Source organism: Colletotrichum siamense (genome assembly GCF_013390195.1).
Source record: "Colletotrichum siamense strain Cg363 chromosome Unknown KSG_Cg363_contig04, whole genome shotgun sequence".
Lineage (NCBI taxonomy): Eukaryota > Fungi > Ascomycota > Sordariomycetes > Glomerellales > Glomerellaceae > Colletotrichum > Colletotrichum siamense.
In genome coordinates this window covers 5,464,267-5,483,246 of record NW_023501017.1, presented here as the reverse complement: position 1 = coordinate 5,483,246, position 18,980 = coordinate 5,464,267, and the positions used below count along the sequence as shown (strand labels likewise).

At 53.1% G+C, this 18,980-nt stretch overlaps 7 protein-coding genes across 7 annotated transcripts; 2 read left to right on the top strand and 5 right to left on the bottom strand.

Annotated features, from left to right (window-relative positions):
- Window positions 1–955: 955 nt before the first annotated feature.
- On the bottom strand, window positions 956–2,690 carry CGCS363_v007383 (putative FAD-linked oxidoreductase; the record flags this gene model as incomplete). The annotated part of the gene is made up of 5 exons (XM_036639232.1): window positions 956–965; window positions 1,020–1,816; window positions 1,875–2,071; window positions 2,132–2,469; window positions 2,530–2,690. 5 exons carry the CDS (start codon window positions 2,688–2,690, stop codon window positions 956–958), a joined length of 1,503 nt encoding a protein of 500 aa, XP_036496877.1.
- Window positions 2,691–5,784: 3,094 nt separating this feature from the next.
- On the top strand, window positions 5,785–7,122 carry laeA-8 (Secondary metabolism regulator laeA; the record flags this gene model as incomplete). Its single annotated transcript, XM_036639231.1, has 8 exons — window positions 5,785–5,917; window positions 5,968–5,990; window positions 6,049–6,067; window positions 6,118–6,240; window positions 6,330–6,352; window positions 6,405–6,442; window positions 6,505–6,642; window positions 6,699–7,122. The coding sequence occupies 8 exons, from the start codon at window positions 5,785–5,787 to the stop codon at window positions 7,120–7,122; spliced, it is 921 nt and encodes a 306-aa protein (XP_036496876.1).
- A 412-nt stretch (window positions 7,123–7,534) lies between these two features.
- On the bottom strand, window positions 7,535–8,272 carry ligI-1 (2-pyrone-4,6-dicarbaxylate hydrolase; the record flags this gene model as incomplete). Its single annotated transcript, XM_036639230.1, has 1 exon — window positions 7,535–8,272. One exon carries the CDS (start codon window positions 8,270–8,272, stop codon window positions 7,535–7,537), a length of 738 nt encoding a protein of 245 aa, XP_036496875.1.
- A 1,010-nt stretch (window positions 8,273–9,282) lies between these two features.
- On the bottom strand, window positions 9,283–10,095 carry CGCS363_v007380 (uncharacterized protein; the record flags this gene model as incomplete). The annotated part of the gene is made up of 3 exons (XM_036639229.1): window positions 9,283–9,712; window positions 9,734–9,779; window positions 9,846–10,095. 3 exons carry the CDS (start codon window positions 10,093–10,095, stop codon window positions 9,283–9,285), a joined length of 726 nt encoding a protein of 241 aa, XP_036496874.1.
- Window positions 10,096–11,524: 1,429 nt separating this feature from the next.
- On the top strand, window positions 11,525–13,300 carry MAN1B1-1 (Endoplasmic reticulum mannosyl-oligosaccharide 1,2-alpha-mannosidase; the record flags this gene model as incomplete). The annotated part of the gene is made up of 1 exon (XM_036639228.1): window positions 11,525–13,300. One exon carries the CDS (start codon window positions 11,525–11,527, stop codon window positions 13,298–13,300), a length of 1,776 nt encoding a protein of 591 aa, XP_036495641.1.
- Window positions 13,301–13,366: 66 nt separating this feature from the next.
- CGCS363_v007378 (putative feruloyl esterase) lies at window positions 13,367–15,028 on the bottom strand (the record flags this gene model as incomplete). Its single annotated transcript, XM_036639227.1, has 2 exons — window positions 13,367–13,906; window positions 14,747–15,028. The coding sequence occupies 2 exons, from the start codon at window positions 15,026–15,028 to the stop codon at window positions 13,367–13,369; spliced, it is 822 nt and encodes a 273-aa protein (XP_036495642.1).
- A 1,410-nt stretch (window positions 15,029–16,438) lies between these two features.
- Window positions 16,439–18,575, bottom strand: dvrA (C2H2 finger domain transcription factor dvrA; the record flags this gene model as incomplete). Its single annotated transcript, XM_036639226.1, has 2 exons — window positions 16,439–18,023; window positions 18,079–18,575. 2 exons carry the CDS (start codon window positions 18,573–18,575, stop codon window positions 16,439–16,441), a joined length of 2,082 nt encoding a protein of 693 aa, XP_036495649.1.
- Between the last annotated feature and the right edge of the window lie 405 nt (window positions 18,576–18,980).

Sequence of the window (18,980 nt, the reverse complement as noted above, 5' to 3'; positions counted from 1 at the left end):
TAATAAACTATAAATATATACTAATTAATAATAAACTATAAATAATAAAGTATAATTTATATAGTAGTAAACTCTTACTTAATATTATAAATAAACTAAGCTATTAAGAGAGTTATTAATTTTATTAACTACTAAAGTATTTACTCTAAAGAACTATATTAAACCTCTTAGTATACTTATATATTACTTAAAACTATATAAACTATATATTAAGTAAATATATAAAGTTATATAGTAAATCTCTTTTTTTATTCCTTAATAAATATTATCTTAATCTTTTATAATAAAAATAAACCTTTTATTAATTAAATAGTATAAGGATAAAATAACTAGCTAAGTTAGTAATACCTTAATAAGTAGATTAACTACTATAGAAGTATAAAATATACACTTTATATCTCTATTATATAGTTATATATTTAAATACTACTAGGACTATAGTAATTAATAGTAATTGAGGTATTAGTAATAACTTTAATACGTTTTACGTACGATATAGAGAAATACGCGTCACAGCGTAAAATTAGCTTTTTTTCATGTTTTTGCATAAGCGGGGAAAAAAAAGGGGGGTGGACGCTGTCAACGCAACGGAGTGTAAAAGTTCACAGTCACTGGAAAGCCTTTTGGTAACAGGGGTCCACAAAATCGTGTTTTACTTTTCCTTTCTCCGAAGCCAATGGTTAGAAAGCCCAACCTCCGACGTAACCAGCTCGCACCAATTACAATATTCTACAACATAGAACATAGTGGCCGTTGTGCCAATTCTTCATTGACAGATCATATGATGCAGAGGATATTCACTCTCAATACGCACTTCAGGCTGCCAGATTGCTCAATGTATTTATACAATAGTAACGTTAAAATGGTACGTGCTAGATAGCACAGCTGGAACCCTGAGGGCCAGCATTAAAGAATCGAACAATTTACACTAATCGGCAAGCTCTTCTCTGTAGCTTCAGGCAGGCCTAATATTATGTCAGTACACAGAGACGCACAGCTGCACATGATGGAAAACTCACAATCTGAAGCCCCCAGTCCTTTGCTGGAACATGCCCGTTGGGTCAACCTCCGCTCGAACCTTTTGAGCGAGCTCTCGCTTCTCTGGCTTCAATCTCCCCCAGTAGTCCTGTCGGAAGTAGCCGTCGTTCATGAACAGTGGCCTGTAGATGTCCGGAAGGGTGCCGTCCGCAATGAAGCCATCCACCCGAGTCTTCATGCCGGAGTACAGGTCAACCATAGTCTTGTCAATCGTAGCGTCATCAAGCTGTGAAACGTAGGAGTAATCAAACTCAAAGATGATTCTGTCGACATCGTCATCGAGGTCCAAGAGATCGCCACCGTTCTCGCGTGCGATGCGGGGCAGGGACTTTGGAATAGGCTGGAAGGCAATGGATGCAATCATGCCGAAGACGCCGGCCTTCGCAGATGATGTGTTGTACCAGTGGTCGTAGTACGAACGCATGACCTTCGCTCCGTCGGCAGCGGAAGGAAGGGGGGTCGTCTCGGTCGCGATGGTGTAGACGCTACCCTTCAGGACGAACTGGTTGTTGGATGTGAGAAGGTCCGTGTAGGATCGGGTCTTGCAGCTGTTGATGGTCGGGCCGATGTCGAGGAACTCCTTGAAGACGTTGGCAGGGGGTTCGGGGCCGTCGTAGAAGAGGAACAGGATCCAGATGTCGACGAGGTTCAGCACCGTAAGCTCCGAGGTTGCGATGATGGCGGCCTTCGGGTCGTCGTAGTTCTCAGTGAAGTTGCGAATGGCTGCGAGAATCTTGTCGGTCTTGTCGGCACCGAAGACCAAGTTACCGCCCCAGATCTAGTGTTGTGTCAGACCGTGTCAATTCCAAAGTCCCAGCTGATGAGTGTGTCCCTACCTGACCGATGGGATGAGCTTGCAACACGTATCGGGTTACGATACCGAACGCATTGCCGCCACCCTTGATAGCAGCAAGAAGGTCGGGGTTCGTCGTGTTCGATGCGGTGACAATCGTTCCGTTGGCCAGAACCATCTCGACCGACACAATGTTGTTTGATGCCCAACCATACTGAGTGCTCAGGAAGCTGAGTCCGCCTAAACCAAATCAAAATCAGCATCAATCCTCGTTCAATGTCCTCAGACTTTCCGTCGTACCTCCAAGCAAGTATCCACCGACGCCAACGTTTCCGATGCGGCCGCCGACGACTGTAACTCCGGTCCCGTCGAGAGCGGCGTGGACATCCTCCCATTTGTTTCCAGGCCCCACACTAACGGTGTTGCTCGCCTTGTCGTAGATGACCTGCTTAAGTCCCTTGGTGGAGATGAGCGGGCCATCCTTCACACTGGCATAGTAGTTATTGGGGTTGTGTCCTCCTGACTTGACGGCAAAAGTCTCGTTGTTGGTTCCCAAAACCTTGACGATGGCGGAGACCTCTTCGGCACTGGTGGGGATCAAGATGCATCCAGGTTTAAGGTTACCGCAAGCCGTGGACCTATTTCCACCTCCCGTCAGAACAAACAGAAATCAGAAACCAGAAACAGTGTTGACCTACCAGTAGTTCAGCTGTTCTGAGGTGTATCCAATGTCGAGTCCCTGGAACTTCTGGATGCTAGTGCCGGTTGAGACTTGGCTGCATGTTGCGGATTCAGCCCTGACGGCCGCCAGGAGGCCCAAGAAAATCCCCAGGGTACGGGAAAGGGTGATTCCAACCATGACGGGCAAGTTGTCAACGAAAGCGAAACCCTCCAGGAAACCCGCTCAGAAAGCAAAAACCCGCTTCCCAAAGAATTGTCATCCCATGGGTGGTCTTATATTTCAAACATTTGAGATCCCATCAGATCAACGTGGGTGACATGAGCATCAGCGCGAAATATTGGACACGTCGGGGCCTGCATTGCAACCTTGCTCCACAAGCGAGGGCTGAATTAGGAAACAGGTTCGCTACCGGCCGATAAGCCCATGCATCATGGGCCTTGGGCGGAGCAACTTCACAGCCAACTTTTTTTCTTTTCTTCCTTACTTCGTCCTTTCTCGGATGGAAGCTTTCGTTTAATTTCGTAAGCTCGGCTGTGGCTTTCTGACGGCTCGTAACGCTCGGATATTGAAACAGTGGCAAGGTTGACGGTCTGTCTGCTGGCGCCATCCTTGTGCTATGACATCCCATTTGCCCTTTGACGTCTCTGTCAGCTGAAGTTCAGCTCCAAGCAAAAGAGGGCGCGGCCACATGGCGAACAGGGCCAATGACAGCACCGCCCCGGATTCTGCGTTGAGACATTGAGTGCATAGCCATGCTGCTGAGTGGCCCGGTTCAGATTAAGGCCAAGGACGGAGGGTTTGCAGGCCGTCCGCCTCCCATTAAAGGAGGCCATCGACAGGGGCGAGTCATGATAGCTAGCCGAAGTGCGGGTCTACTTTTTGGGCCCCCACGCCGACACATGCATCGTGTCTTGGGCTCCGAGGTATGAAGCCATGGCATCATCGTGAAGATGGCAGCATTGCAGCTTGGCTTGGGCCGCAATGTATGCGCGCTTTTCTGTCCATGTTTGCTGTTCGTCCTCGAATCCAGGGGCAATGTTGTGTTTCCCGGAAAGATTTCCAGCGCATATTGGTCAGTTAAAGGCCTCAAACGTGGCTCAACCATACCTGTCCATGTCCGGGTCCGCAAGAAAGTCACGAGACGGCACCAGTTCCCTGTTCTCCCGTAACATTCCCCCGACTCGAGTGCCATTGCCCCGTCCGTGATATCGGAGATACCACCGCGTGTTCCACGGAGGTGAGAAACCCATGGCACAAGAAAACTTGACCGTCTTTGGTTGTGGACATGCTACACACGATCTGCCGTGAGCAAACAAACATGAAAACACAAACAGAAAGAAAAGCCCGAGAATGTCTCGGGTTCATCTCGCGATCGGACTCGTCGGGCGAAATAGGCTGCAGACGATCATCTCTTTCCGCCCTGAACTTGTGGATCTGCGAAGTTTCCACGTTGGCCGACCGTCGATCCCACTAACGGTCGCGGGGCCGCTGCGGGACCGTCGGCGTTCTCGCCTGCCGCTGACTGGTTTCCCGGGGTCGGTGACTCGGCTGGCAGAGTTTAGCCTCAAAAGCTCCAAATCAAGTTGCGGAGGGAGATGAATCGGCCCCATTCAGACGCCCATGGCTATCAAAAGAGACGCAACCGAGCTACGACCAGTATCCGTGTATGTGATAAAATTAAGCCGCGCACATCTGTTCTGGCGGCGAGAGTTTCCCCTTTTTGGAAGTGGATGATTTAAGTATCCGTAAAGACGTGGTGGAGACGTACAATGATCTGGCGCGAACAAGCCGGTTGTGACAGTCCCGGAGCGTCGCCGTTTTCGAGTTCGGTGGGAATGCGGCCCATCCCGTTGACAAAGACGGATTAACAGTAATTAAGCATAAAGGAATACCCGCATATTTATATGCATAGATATGTACGAGTACTTATTCTTTCCGGGCTTGACTGAATCCACGCTGCCTGGCCTATTCTTTCAGTGGCGTCCATGGTAGTGCAATCGCACCGTCACATCCACCGCCCTACACCGATGTCGACATGCAAGATCCTACGTCTTCCCCAGGTTGAGGCTGAAAAAGACAAAGTGGGCCGGGTCGCACAGAACAATCACATCGAAACTCGACCAACAGATTAGAAGTCATGGTAACACAGAGTCAGGCTGCCGAGGCAGACCCTTTCTCCGAGACGGTACTCGTGTACACCGTGATCGGGGTAGAAGGTGCCGACAGAAGATAGCGGTTGATGCAAGTTCTGAACCATCATGAACAATTCGACCCATACAAATTGGAAAGATAACCCGTTGATGAATATCACATTCATCGGGATGCGAAAGCTCCACCCATTCTATCATAAGTGTGATCCCCTCTTCAGACAACCCAACTGGCGGTGTGATCTTCTTCTGTTGGTTCTATCGGGAGACGGGCGGTCCTCCGATGGCCAGTGGAGCCTGTCAAGCCCAAATCCAGCCGTTTGCAGCATTTCGGCTGGAACGCGCCGCAATGAAACTCACCTTTAGTGCAGGTCGATGTACCTCGCCGCAATCGTCACCCCATTTTTAGCAGTCTTCATCCTATCATGCTCGGGCAAAACCCAGACACCGCAAATACCGGCCAATAAGCATTCATCGTCGGTTCGGGCTCTTGGCTGTTGGTGCAAGTTGAGCGGGAACCCCATAAACAAGTACTTATAGCTTTGCGGTAGGCATATTTAAGCTCTGTACAACGTCAGAAATACAATCTGTTGCGGGCAGGTGATGTTGAAAGGAAGAGAGAGAGACGCAAGATGGGACAGTTGTGCGTGGGATCTGGAACCCTGCTCTGGTCCTACAGCGTGTAGGCAATTAAGAGCCGTCGTCGCCGCCACATTACTTGGGTTTCCGCTAGTCCTCTCCCCCACCATTCGTTTACTTCTCGCGCGTTCGTCCTCACGTCTAATCGTGGTGTTGATTCGCCTCATCCCGCTTACGCTCAGTAAGCTATGCGTCACTGTTGAACAATGTAAATTGAGCTTTTAGACCACGCACATCGTTTACGAATTTGGCGCCTCTGATCAATCCATCAATCACACCGTGCGATGATGCAGGGCTCAGACATGCAAGACGTAGATGGGCCAGACCCTGACTTTGTAAGCCTCTAGGTGCGCAGCGCAACGATATCGAAATGTGCAATTGACGTGAACACGCGTAGGATACTGAAGTGGACGAAGCGCTGGGTGTAGAAGACGTCAGTATTCTTCTCTTGGGCTGAATCTGTGTTATGAATGCATCCACCGAAAATGGGGAAATTGTCGTTAACATCTCTGCTCGGGCTCCAGGACTTTGAGAGAGCGTCGCTGTATTCTGTTAAGTCGGAAATCAAGAAGTTCCAGTTTGAGAACGGCAGGACTTACCATTCCATGAGTGAAGGGAGTGCGTCTTCACTTGCTTCACTACAAGTTTGCTACGCTAATGCTTGATAGAGTACAACTACCCAAACGATGATGTAAGTGATCCCATCTCGGGAACCTAATCGTGACCAATATTCTGATTGAGGTGATCAGGAAGAGAATAGCCGTCTAGGTATGGCTTCCGAGCCCCATGGTTCAAAGTCGATGTTCTGATGAAAACAGAGTTGCAGCATCGCATCTGGAATCTCACACTCGACGGTGAATTAGCACTATGTCCAGCACATAAGACGGCCAAGAACGTCTTGGATATGGGTGCTGGAACGGGTATTTGGGCCATCGACTACGGTAAGTTCCTCGCTAATCTCCATTACTAGTTTAAAGGGTCTGCGATGTCTTTCGTCGAGAGTGTTAACATACTGACAAGCTCGTTACAGCGGACGCCTTCCCATCTGCACAGGTTCTAATCGTCTGCGGTACGTAAACAGTGCCTTTAGCTAACCTACAAGTAGGTCATTGGCGTTGACCTAAGTCCGATCCAGCCAGAATGGTAAGCGTACTCTTGCATACGTCCACGAAGTTTGAAGCAATGGTCTCATTGAAGCTGTCCAGGGTACCCAACAATTGCAGCTTTGAGATTGACGATCTGGAGAAGAGATGGGCCTGGTCAAAACCTTTCGATTTCATCTTTTGCCGGACTATGGAAGGTTCATTCTCTCATCCAGTCAGCATCATTCATAAGATTTATGAGTGAGTTTGCGGGTTCCTGCAGACCCTTCAACGCATTTGCTCACCAACGCTACTAGGGCTTTGGAACCCGGCGGCTGGTTCGAGGCAGGAGGTTTCGTGCTTCCAATCGGCTGCATCGACCACACCCTCCTCGAGTCCCCGGCTCTCATGCGCTGGCACGAAACCATGTACGAGGCCGGCAATGTCATCGGCCGTTCCATCGAGAGCCCATCGAAGCATTTAGACGCCATCCACGCCGCCGGCTTCGTTGACGTCACTGTAAAGAGGTTCGCCTGGCCGCTCAACTCATGGCCCAAAGAGAAAACGCTCAAGGAGATTGGTATGCTGCATTACGTCAACCTCGACTTGGCACTAGAAGGGCTGTCCCTGGGCTTGTTTACACGCGCCCTTGGCTGGACACGACAAGAGGTTTTGGATCTCTGTGCGGAAGCGCGTATGGACTTGAAGAATAGGAAGATTCACGCATACTGGAATGTGTAAGTTTATCTCTCTTCGTATCTCCCTTCTTTTCAGACAGTGTCTTACGAGCTCCGGTCCCCCGATACCGGATAAAACGCATCCTAAAGACATTTTCCGACTGACTTTTGTAGGCAAGTTGTTTATGCCAGGAAGCCAAGGAGGGCGTAGACATACAAACCATAAAGAGGTTGGACTTATTATTCAAGATCAACTCACTGGTATCTTTTGAGAATGGCCTTTCATTGACTCACGACGCCTTCGCGGCTCCATAGCGGTAGATGCCTGGTCTTATCGAAGGCCGCACAAACACCATTCATGGATTTAGTTGGACTAGTAACTTGAAGAGTCTAAGTGCATATATGTACAACATCATTTATGAATGCACACAATAGAACATTGTTAGCTTGCCTCATACTGAAATGTTGAAACGCCATCATTCAATGTCCCATAGTTCTCGCGCATTTCCTCGGAAAAGCTTTTCCCGTAGCCCCTCGTCCCCGTCACACCACTCCATCACCTTTTCCATGAACGGCTTCGCATCCCATCCTCGCGATTTTGTATGAGGCCAGTCCGAACCGAAAACAACTCCCGTTCCGTTGCGCATGCGGAAAAGCGACTTTGCAAGCGACTCCAAGTCAGAGAAATCCGCATCTGTAGAGAACAGATACGGTGCTGAGATTTTGACGTATACACTAGGGTCTTCCATCATGCGACACAGCGAAACCCAGCCTGGCTGCTTCGACGGGTCCAATGGCAGAAATGCCGGAGAACCGAAGTGCTCAAGGACGACTTTTACCTGAAGTTCGGACAATAAGAGCTGGACATGATCAAGGACCTCCATGTCGGCGTATAATCCGATGGACCAGGTCTTCAACGGTCGGAGCTTTTCAGCGTACTTGCGTAAAATGTTCTGAATCTCAGTTCTTGAGAGAACACTCTTCGAAGATCTGAGGTTGACTCGAACACCTCGAACACCAAGGTCATGCCACTCTTTGAGAGTCTGAAAGTCGATATGATCTGGGTCGAAAGCGACAACACCACGGCCTCTCGCCGGGCCCGTACCTTTGAGGGACTCTAGCACCCACGTATCGTCGTTGCCATACCCTGATAACTGGACAAAGACCATGTTCGGCAAACCGAGTTTCTCAGCGTTGTCGAGTGCTTGGCTCATTGTCGCCTCTTTCGGCGGATTGACGCTGGTGGGAAACGGATATTTGACGGGATCGATGATGTGGACATGACTGTCCCACGACCCTTCTGGAGGGGCAGGTTTCGATGAGGAGTTGAAGGCTCGACATTGAGATGGTTTAGTGACATTGGGGGCAGCCCAACGTTTTCCAGGCCTCGCCAAAAGCTGAATAATGGAAGAATGCCTTGAGCTTGCGACGTTGCGCACGCGGCCAATTGCTGCCAGCATCATGAGTGCGCCCTTTTGATGAAAGTGCTAGGGGCCTTCTACGTGCTCCAAAACAGTAGCAGATTACGCGATGCGGGAATTAAGTAGGATAGACAGAGGCAGGACGAGAAGCCACGGGAAGCGAGAATTAAGGTGCTTACTCAAAGCTGGAATCTCCGGGATTGTTGTCGGGCCGCATAAGTATACCCGAAGATCAAACCGAGGTGCCCTGCTACGACCAGATTCGCATGTATTCTAATTGTACATTCCCATTGGGCAGGATGAGACTTGGCAATGCAGCTGATTTTACAGCCATGGGGACTGAAAAAGGCCATGCTAAGGAAAAAACAAAGTCCTATGAACATCCGGTGAACATGTCAAGTAAAAATATCTATAATCAATTTTCTTTCACAATTTATCTCAATACTCTCATCACTTCGCGTCTTTCACCAGAAGCTCTAGACAGAAGGTCATAGATCGTCTTCACACAACACAACCGGCATTAAGCTGCTCCTTTGACCTTCATGATAGGGCCAGGGGTGCATGAAAAGGTGTGCAGATGGAACCGTTTCTACCTTACAATTGATCCGACGAAGCTCAGAGAGTTTGCAATGTTGTCTCTCCGCTTAGAGTCGGAGCTATTCATCTCTCTATGCTTTTCGCGGCGTATTTGAGTTCAACATAATAAGCCGATGAGTGTGTGGGTATCACGGATATCGACAAGTATTCTCTGAAGGGGCCATTCTACCTTTATAGTTTTAATACATAGAGAAACTATGGATTAATCAGCTGGCGTTGTGCTCACCTGTCGGCAGCTCTTGGGGCCTAAGATGATGGTTGTAACCCACTGTTGGTCTCCACGCCTCATAGACTCGATGCGACGCAGGACTTTGGGCAGTATATGAAGAAGTACCGTCGTCAGAAGTCCTTTCTCTAGCTTGCCTTTGTCGGCTCAAGAAGAAGAATAGCCAAATGCCAAAAGCCCCGAGGGCTAAGATGCCGATTGATGCGCCCACGGCTGCACCAATCGTCACGGACCGGTCGCTCGCCGGTGCTGGTTGGCTATCTGAGTTGGGCGTCGGGCTCTCAGTGGCACTATTCGTGATCAATTGGCTCTGCCGGGATAGTCGAGACGGGTCAAATGTGGCAGCGGAGGTTACTACCGATGATGGTATCGATGTGCTGGTTTCTGGAGTTGTTGTTATTCTTGTTATTTGTGTTATTGAGGATTCTGACGAGCTCGTTGGGTGGACACCGATGGTTGTGATTGCAATCGCAGGTTCTACAGGATGCGTCTGCTGGATCGATCGAATTAACCTCGACATGAACTAACAGAAATCAAACTTACGTTGGAAGAACAGGACATTCTGCTTCGCGGTACAATTGACCTGGTCTTGGACCGCGTTGATGCAATAATACAACTCTTGCTCGGTATTCTGGCACTTCGCAACGCCTATTCCTCCTCCCACGTTGTCCGTCTCTGGGTTGATAGAGAACAGCGGGCAGCTTGAACTTCTCCAGGGTTTATCTGTACAGGATCCCCTCACAAGTTCGGTGGCACTATCCTTCTGCAGCTCTGAGCCTGTTGCCTGGCACATGCCGTTAGAGAGGCACGCGTAGCCCTGTCCGCAGCATATTGACTCAGCTGTATCGTCTCGACATGGCGTATCGTTTGGGGCAGTGCTTCCGTTGGGGTAATAGCAGGCGGCCTTGACGAAGACAGATAAGCCAGAAAGCATTAGGATGAAAAATAACCAGGTGATGGACATCATCTTGAAGAATTACAAAATCAGGGAAACAGGCCGAGAATGAGATTAGAGGAGGACCAAATATCACGAACTGCGGAAGCTGGGAAGAGGAAACGTGGAGGGAGACGATGATACGAAAGCCATTGTCCTCACAAAGACGTCGTCACTAGTTTATGAGTATCTTTTCCCTTGCGTCGGGTTTTGGTGCAAATGGCCCTCTTTGATGTGCCTGTAGTTGCACACATCTCCTGCGTGATTGATTGCTCAGACCACCTGCCGCCGCATCTTGGATGAACTACCCGAGTCGCAAACATTTTCTTGCCAGAAAAGCTCTCCATACTATCCTCTTTCCCAAAGACTGCAGTGGATTCTAACAAAAATAAGTGTCGTTGGTGCTACGGAGTGGTCGCAGCAGATGTGATTGCAACAGTGATAGGGGCGGCCAAGGCAACATCCATGTCAACACGATGGGGCTAACCCAGGCGAAAACCAATTGAAGTCAGCGGTCCGTCCCGAGAATATGGTACGGCCACTAGAATAAGTCTAGCGGACATCTTAACCGTTGACCTGCGTAGACGAAATGAAGTCGGCGGTTGGAGGGTGCGCGCGTTTGCGATCGACCGGGTGGAAGAGGCGATCCCTTGATTCATTCTTCTTTCTTACCCTGCATGGGGCTTGCTGCATCCTCGACTGACACCTCCAAATCCTTCAGGTGTTTGCTAAGTTCGTCTCACGTAAACAGGCCCAAAGAGAGTTTGTGACAAGTACACGGATCTCCCAATTCTCGGCACAGCGGCACTAGCTTCAGTCGTTGGTGCCGAATCTAGCTGGCCCCTAAGCAAGCACCAACAGGCCTTGGCTGAAAAAGACAATGTATCCAACACCAACTCAGCCGTTGGTTCCGCGGGCAAAGACCAGGAACGATCTTAAGAGACTAGGGTCCGAGCCTCGTCTCATGCCACTGCCTCCGCGTCAAGCCAGTGACGATCCCCCGCCAAGGCTACTCCCGCAGGGGTCATGTCCAAAGATGCAAACCAACCTTCATGAGGCAAGGGTGCCTCAGCTCGAGCCGGCGTCTTTCCCCCCAACTTCGCCGTCACCCCGAACCTTAAGCGCCGATGGAACCCCCAACCTTCACATCCCCCCAACTCTCTGCTCCAAAAATACGACACATCACCAGCCGGAAGGGTTCATAAGGACAGAAGTCCGGCCAGGCCGCACGCCTCGAACGTCTTGAACTAATACGCTCTTTTACTTGCGCTTCACTCTCCCAGACAGGATGCTCCTCGCAAGGCGGCGGTTGCCAGGCATCGTCCTCTTCGGCCTGCCGGTCTCCATTATCCTCCTCCTTCTCTGGCACACAGACACCGGCATCCCCAACCTCAGATCCTCAGTTCGGCTCCCGACACCAGTAAAGTGGAAGACAGAGTCATCAGATTCCTACTTTTGGAAAACCGTCACGGTGCACAACCCGGCCCCGCAACCGCTCCGTCCCCTCCCGACATCACCATCCGTCCGCTTCCCCCAGGTCCAGGCGACTTTCCCCCACGAATCAAGCGACCACCGCCGCGTCCGCGAAGAGCGCCAACAAACCGTAAAAGCAGCCTTCTCCAAAGCCTGGGCTTCATACAAGGCGCACGCATGGCTCTCCGACGAACTCACCCCGGTGTCGGGCTCACGCCGCAACACCTTCGGCGGCTGGGCCGCCACTCTCGTCGACTCCCTCGACACGCTCTGGATCATGGGCATGGAGGACGAGTTCGCCAAGGCCGTCGCCGCGGCCGAAATCATCAACTTCACGACGACGGACCTGACAGAGGTCAACGTCTTTGAGACTACCATCCGCTACCTGGGCGGCTTCCTCTCCGCTTTTGACCTCAGCGGCGACGTGCGCCTCCTCCGCAAGGCCGTCGAGGTCGGCGAGATGCTCTACAAGGCCTTTGACACGCCAAACAGGATGCCCATCACGCGCTGGAAGATTAAAGAAGCCATCGACGGCAAGGAGCAAGCCAAGCCCACCGGCGAGCTCGTGGCGGAGATTGGATCACTGTCGATGGAGTTTACCCGCCTCTCCATCTTGACTGGTGACCCGAAGTGGTGGGACGCAACGCAGCGCATTATGGAAATCTTTGAGGCGCAGCAGAATAAGACCAAGATCCCGGGGCTGTTCCCGCTGGTCGTCGACCCGGAGAAGGAGATCTTCTACGAAGGCGACGACTTCACCCTCGGCGCGATGGCAGACTCCCTCTACGAGTACTTCCCCAAGATGTCCGCCCTCCTCGGCGGCCGCAGCGACATGTACCGCACGATGTGGGAAAATGCCGTCGGGCCCATGATGACCCACAACCTCTTCCGGCCCATGACGCCGGCTAGCGACGACATCCTCATCGCGGGCCAGGCGCACGCGCGCAGCTCCGGCGTGGAGCTGGAGCCCCAGGGCCAGCACCTCGTCTGCTTCCTCGGCGGCCTCTTCGCTCTCGGCAGCAAGCTCTACAGCCGCGCGTCCGAAATGGACGTCGCGCGGAAGCTCGTGGACGGGTGCATCTACGCTTACAAAGTCTTCCCGCACGGCATCATGCCCGAGACGTTCTACATGGTCCCCTGCCCGTCCAAGGAAAAGTGCGCGTGGGACGAGGCCCTGTGGAAGAAGCACGTCAAGCAGCGCAACGACAAGGGGGACGACGTCGAGCAGATCATCAAGGACGAGAGGCTTGTCAAGGGGTTCTCTGAGGTGCCGGACCGGCGGTACATCCTCCGCCCTGAGGCCATTGAGAGCGTGTTCGTGATGTACCGCACCACTGGCGACGCGGCGCTTCTCGAGTCCGCGTGGGACATGTTCACGTCCATTGACAACGCGACCAGCACGGATCTAGCCAACACTGCGGTGTGGGATGTGACGGCGGAGGGAAAGCCGCTGGCAAGCGATTCCATGGAGTCGTTCTGGATGGGCGAGACGTTGAAGTACTTCTATCTCATCTTCAGCGAGCCCGGACTGATTAGCCTTGATGAGTTTGTGTTCAACACCGAGGCACATCCATTCAGACGGTGGAAGTAGTGTTCTTCTCCCATGTAAACTAGAACCTGTGCAATAGATATTACCATGATACCCAACCTTTTCGTCTCAAAGATCCTCTCTCTTCTCATCCAGCTTCTCACCAGGCAAAAGACACTGCCACTCACTTCCATCCCACACGCCCTCCCTCGGAAACATACAAACCCTCCTAACCTTTTTCCCAAACACTCTCCTCCCGTCCTGCTCCTCGACCGTTCTCGCCTCGAGATCTTGCGGCGGAAGCCCCTCCTCAACCCACTTCCGCAACCTCTCCATCGCATCCCACGGATACGGCCCGCCGTAGAGCGGACTACAATGGTTCATCCCCGGAACCTCGAAATACCTCCAGTATTCCTCAATCTCCACCCCGCGGCTCTCCTCAAGCTTCCTCGCCCGTTCGTAAAACGCCCTCGCCGCCAGCACCATCACCGTCTGGTCCGCCATCCCATGCCACATCAGCATCTTCCCCCCGCGGTCCCTGAACCTCCTCAAATCGTGCGACGTCCCAATCGCGGACGTGAACTCCTCCACGCCCTGCCTAAACACGTCTCGAAACTCTTCCATCGTCATGTTCCCCACGTCAAACTCGGGATCCTTCTTGACGAAGTACTTAATCCAGTCTTCCGCAACCTCAAACGGCTCCCCTTGACACCCCCCATCGCCATCACACCTCACATTCATCAACCCAAGCAATCCCACCAGCGGCGCCCCAGGAACATACCCATAACCGCCCTCCATAACCCTCCCCTCCTCATCCTCCAACCCCCTCATCACCCTCCGCAGAACCTCCACCGTCCGCCCGTCAACCCGTCCCTTCTCATCACCACACTCAAACCCCCGTCCCTCCAACGCCTCGAAATCAACCTCGCACTCCCCCAACCTTCCAATAATCCCATCCACAACACCATCCGCGGCATCACACCCCTCAACCACCCCCCTCACGACCTCCCTCACCTCGCACTCGCCCGGCCACCAACCCATCTCCGCCATCACAACCTGCGGCCCCATCATCTCGCTCACAACAGCAGGAAAATCCACCGCGGGACACATACTCAACACACCATCCCACTCCCCCTCATCCCTCGCCGCCAGCACAACTCCCTGCCGTCCCCCCGTCGAACACCCAGCAAAATACCTCCATCCCTCTCTCTGCCCATAAAACTCCCTCACAATCTCACCCCCAACGTCTCCCATCTCGCCCACCCCACGATACGCAAACTCCACAAACCTATCCCAATCCAAATTCCCCCTCCCCTTCAGCGCCCACTCTCTGACCGGTGTCCCCTTCCAATGTCCCCCATCCGTCGCCGCAACAGCATACCCTTCCTGCACCCCAGCAGCCATAAAATCCCCATCAACATCCCCCGCCACGAAACCGCCCCCTCCAACGCCCAGCAACCTCCCGTTCCACGCCTGCCGTTCCAGAGGGAGCCAGACGTGCACACTCACCACAAAGTCATACCCCGGGTGCGCGTACGAGACTGTGACGTTGCAGAACGGCGCTACGCCGGACAGGGGAACGGAGACGGCGGCGTCGGGCATCCAGCCCGCGTGTCCGGTATAGTTCCGCACGACGGCGGCGGTGGTACGGACGTGGACTGCGCCGGGGAGAGGGGGGAATGTGAATTTGGTGGGGTGGCATTGTGAGATGCCAGCATCAGCTGCGGTCGAGGGGAGGGAGAGGGTGAGGAGGGATATGAGAAGGGCAGCGAATCTTCGAGATATGTCCATTGTTGCGGAAACACCAAAATTGAACAATCCAAGTCAGCGATAGAAAAGAATGGATTCGAGGAATTATCCAGACATGTTGACCTAATTCTTGGAATATCTAGTCCGCCAGCACAATCCTCACCGCCTTCCCACCCCCCGCGACATCTCACATCAGCGACGCATTCCTCACCAGCCCGCATATCCCATCACAGTCTGCATCATCCCAGCACCAAAAGCGCTTCCTGAAACATAGCGCTTACACCTCCAAAAACCCCCTTCCGTTGCCCTCCCCCGTCCCCGGCGCTCTCGGCCCAAACCCCAGACCAACACTTGAACCCCGAAAGGCCCCACAAACGGCGCGGCGGGCGGGGGGTGGAACCACGCCGATCGGCGTTCCCAGCAAGCCGGATAACACCCGTGGACCCCTCATCCGCCACCAGTTGCAGCCGGGGCGTCAGCTAATCTAGCGCCCTAACCCCGCGACAATCTCTAGGATCGCCAGACCAGACCTTCCCTGATTGGTTCCAGAACAAACCACTACCGCCGACGCCAACATCATCATGCATAAAGGCTGGCAGACCTCTGGCCATCTTCTTCAAGCCTAGCAGAACCCTTGGATCACAAGCAAATCAATCTCCCGATTAGTACTATGACGGCACGCAGTAGTCAACAGTCACAGAAGCATGTGTTAAATGGAACCATTTCAAAGCATATGCGTCGTTATTCCTGCCAATTGTACGCCCTACAGACAGATGTATGCCGCCCTCATGCGATGGCCTCGGAACCATCCATCAACCACCAAATAAAAAGAATCTTGAGCATCATCCTGGTCTCGCAAACTAGAGGAAAACCAAGCTCGGGTATCTAGCCCACCTGTCCATCCTTCCAGTTCCCAGCCCAGCCAGGCTCGCAGGCGGACATGAGATGCCCGACTCCAACCGCCAGAAGAGCGACATATTACTATCCACCACCTCAGCATCCCATAATGAGTGGGTATCTCATTGATCGTGAGCAAGCGTTACGGGGAATCAAGAAAAGGCCAAACAGATAGCTCTAGATGAAACTGTAAAACTGAGAAACATTCGCAACCGGCCCCGAAACAAGACAGAAAGCGGACAAAAGTCCAGATAACAAGATAGACCATAACAGAAATAAGCGACAGAAACGGGGTGAGCTAAGAGATGCGGGCGGCGACGCCCCAACGAAAACATACCAAAGCAACGCTATGTAACAACGCCAACGGAGAAAAAGATGCAAATTGCCCACCGACCGGTAAAACGGGATATCATGAGTGAAAAGCGACCGTATATCGTGCAGGGTGTTCGATGCTCCTTGCCGACATGTAGATATGAAAAAGTCATCAGTCGTAGCGTATGTAAACCATGCCGTGGAGAACGGTAAGAGATTCGTGATATATGATAGTTGGCCGGCCTAGTAGGCCGCGGCGGTTGTGCCTTCGCTGGTGGCGACGGCAACCAACGCCTCCAGACGCCTCAGGGGATCGGGGTTGCCAGTCCGATCGGCGCCCGGCTGCTGCTGCTGGGGTGGCTGCGGCTCGGCCTGCCTGGCAGGGAAGCCAGTGAAATGGTTCATGTTGGGGTGGATCATTCTGTTGACGTGCGGACCACGGGGCTCATGGATAGGTGCCTCGGGTCGAGGGCCATGAACGTGGCTGTTGGTGGGTCCATGGTACCAACCATGTCGCTTTGTCTCTCTGGATGCGATTGAAGGCATCGACATGGTGTGATGGTGGTTGCGAGTGAACGCGCTCGAGTTAGAGTATGACGGCGGTTCAACTTCAAACCGCACAGTCGGTGGGTTCAGCCGCACTTGCTCTGCCTGTGCCTGTACCGCCTGGTTCACCTCATTCGCCCACGCACCGGCGCTATCGCGAGGCGGCGTCGTGTTGGTGATGTCCAGTCTCGTGAGGCCTCGATGAAGCCCCATGTCCCACTGTGCGACGTTCCTTCGGCCATCGGCAGCCGCATCGGATCCCGGAAGAAGCGCCGGCGGGTGGGCGGCTTCATCAACCATCATCGGAGACGGAATGCGTCTCGGCGGCGAAATCTGTCGGGATGGCAGCGGGTCAAAGGACTCAATACCAGGCAGTCGCAGGGTCTGCTGTTGATTTGTCACATTGGCGATGGGCGGTGCCGGGTTTGGCTGGATCTGGCCGGGCGTCAAGACGTTGCTGAGGTGGCTGGTGTTCGTGTTGAAATTCCTGGTATCAGGGTGCCAGGTGCGACGGCGCCAGGCTTCATCGGCATTGGATGATGTCGAGTCCCGTCGGCCAGACCAGCCCGAAGTCGGTGTTGTGGGAGAGGCCAGATGGCTGCTTGCGGCCGGGGAGTAGGCACCGTTGTTGGAGGCGTTCACGGGGCCGCCGTACATAACCCGGTTGACCGGTCCTCCGTGAGGCGACTGGAAGGGGTTTGCACCCGAGGGAACGCTGAGACGACGTCCTGGAGTCCTAGAACCCGAAGAGTACATACTCTGGGAACGAGAGTGGGAGGTGGTAGGAGATGCAATACCAGACCATCGCGGACTGCTTTGCCCAGTCGTCGAAAACGTTGCGGAAGTTGGCGTGCCATACTCGGTCGGCGACACAGGGCGGTAGCCGTAAGGACCATCGCTTCGGTACGACTCAAGGGAAAGTCGAGACCGGGGATCGGTAGCCATGACCAGGGGAGGGGGCCGTCTGCGAAGATCGTCCCTCACACCACCAAAAGCAGGGCCGATGGAGCCGACGCTGGCGATGCTGGATGTCGACAGGGACTTGGAGTGTCCTCTTACCGGGCCAGATGCACTGCCGGCTGTTGACGAGCGGGCTCTGCCACCTTGCTGACGTACGCGCTCGGTGCGCATTTGCCTTTGGAATCGCGCGCCGGTGGCTGCCAGGGAGTCGATCGGGATGTCCTCGTTAACGTGCACCGTCTGTGCGTGTTGTCGCAGGTTGTCAAGCCGGGAGAACCGTCGCGAACAGTGGCACTGGAATGGTCTCTCGCCAGTGTGTTTCCTAAGTAGATCGATCAGCGACTAGTGCAACTAGAGGGTGGGGTTATTCTCGGTACCGAATGTGTCTCGCCAAATGCTCGCTTCTCGTGAAGCTCAGGTTGCAGGGTGGATAGTCGGTGCAGTAAAATCGCTGCGACTTCTTCTTCTTGCTGGACCTAGTACCGTCGGCATTGACGCTGTCATCGTCTGACCCTGCGCCATCCTCGCCAGCCTCGCCATCTGACTCGTCCATGTCGACGTCCTCGGAGTCTCTTGATTTCCTTGAATGCTGCGAGTTTGCTCTCGTGGGTGTCTTGACCTTTTCGGCACTCTCGGGGACCTGGACAGCCTGCGGAAATGGTGAGCTAGGCAGCGGCTTTTGTGATGCCAACCCGCCGCTGCCACTGCCAAAGGTGGCCTTCGTTGGCGTCTTCACCTCCTCTGGAATAGTCTGCGGCGTCTGGGGGTGCGGTGCGGTGCTGGGTCTCGGGGTAGTGGGCGACGTCGTCATTTTGTCGTCAGCCTTGGCTTCAGCGGGAAGCGGCGAATTTACTGGTCTGAATGCGGCAGCCATGATGTGTATTGAGGAGCCTGCGTGAGCAAGCAGTATGGGCGGCGATTCGGTGGGATATCGCAACCGTCAAATAAGTGTGCACGCAAGCTTGCGAGGCTAGGAGACTACTCGAATACGCAGCGTGCGGAGAGAAGAGCCTGCGGAGGCGTGGTTGAGGGTTATTTCAGCCGAAGTTGTGCGGGCGGAGAAGGCTGGAGGGCGGAGGTGAGGGGGAGAAGGAGGAAAAAAAAAAAAGAGAATGAAAAAGGTTATATCAAGTCATTCAGGTATCTCCGGAAGCGAGGGGTTCTTCTTCCAAACTGTGGGCGGTGCTGACGACAGCTTAGGTTCGAGGAGCGACACACAAAGATGTCGTGAACCGCAAAGGTGAAGAGGTAAAGGTGGACGAGTTGTGGTAGAAATGCG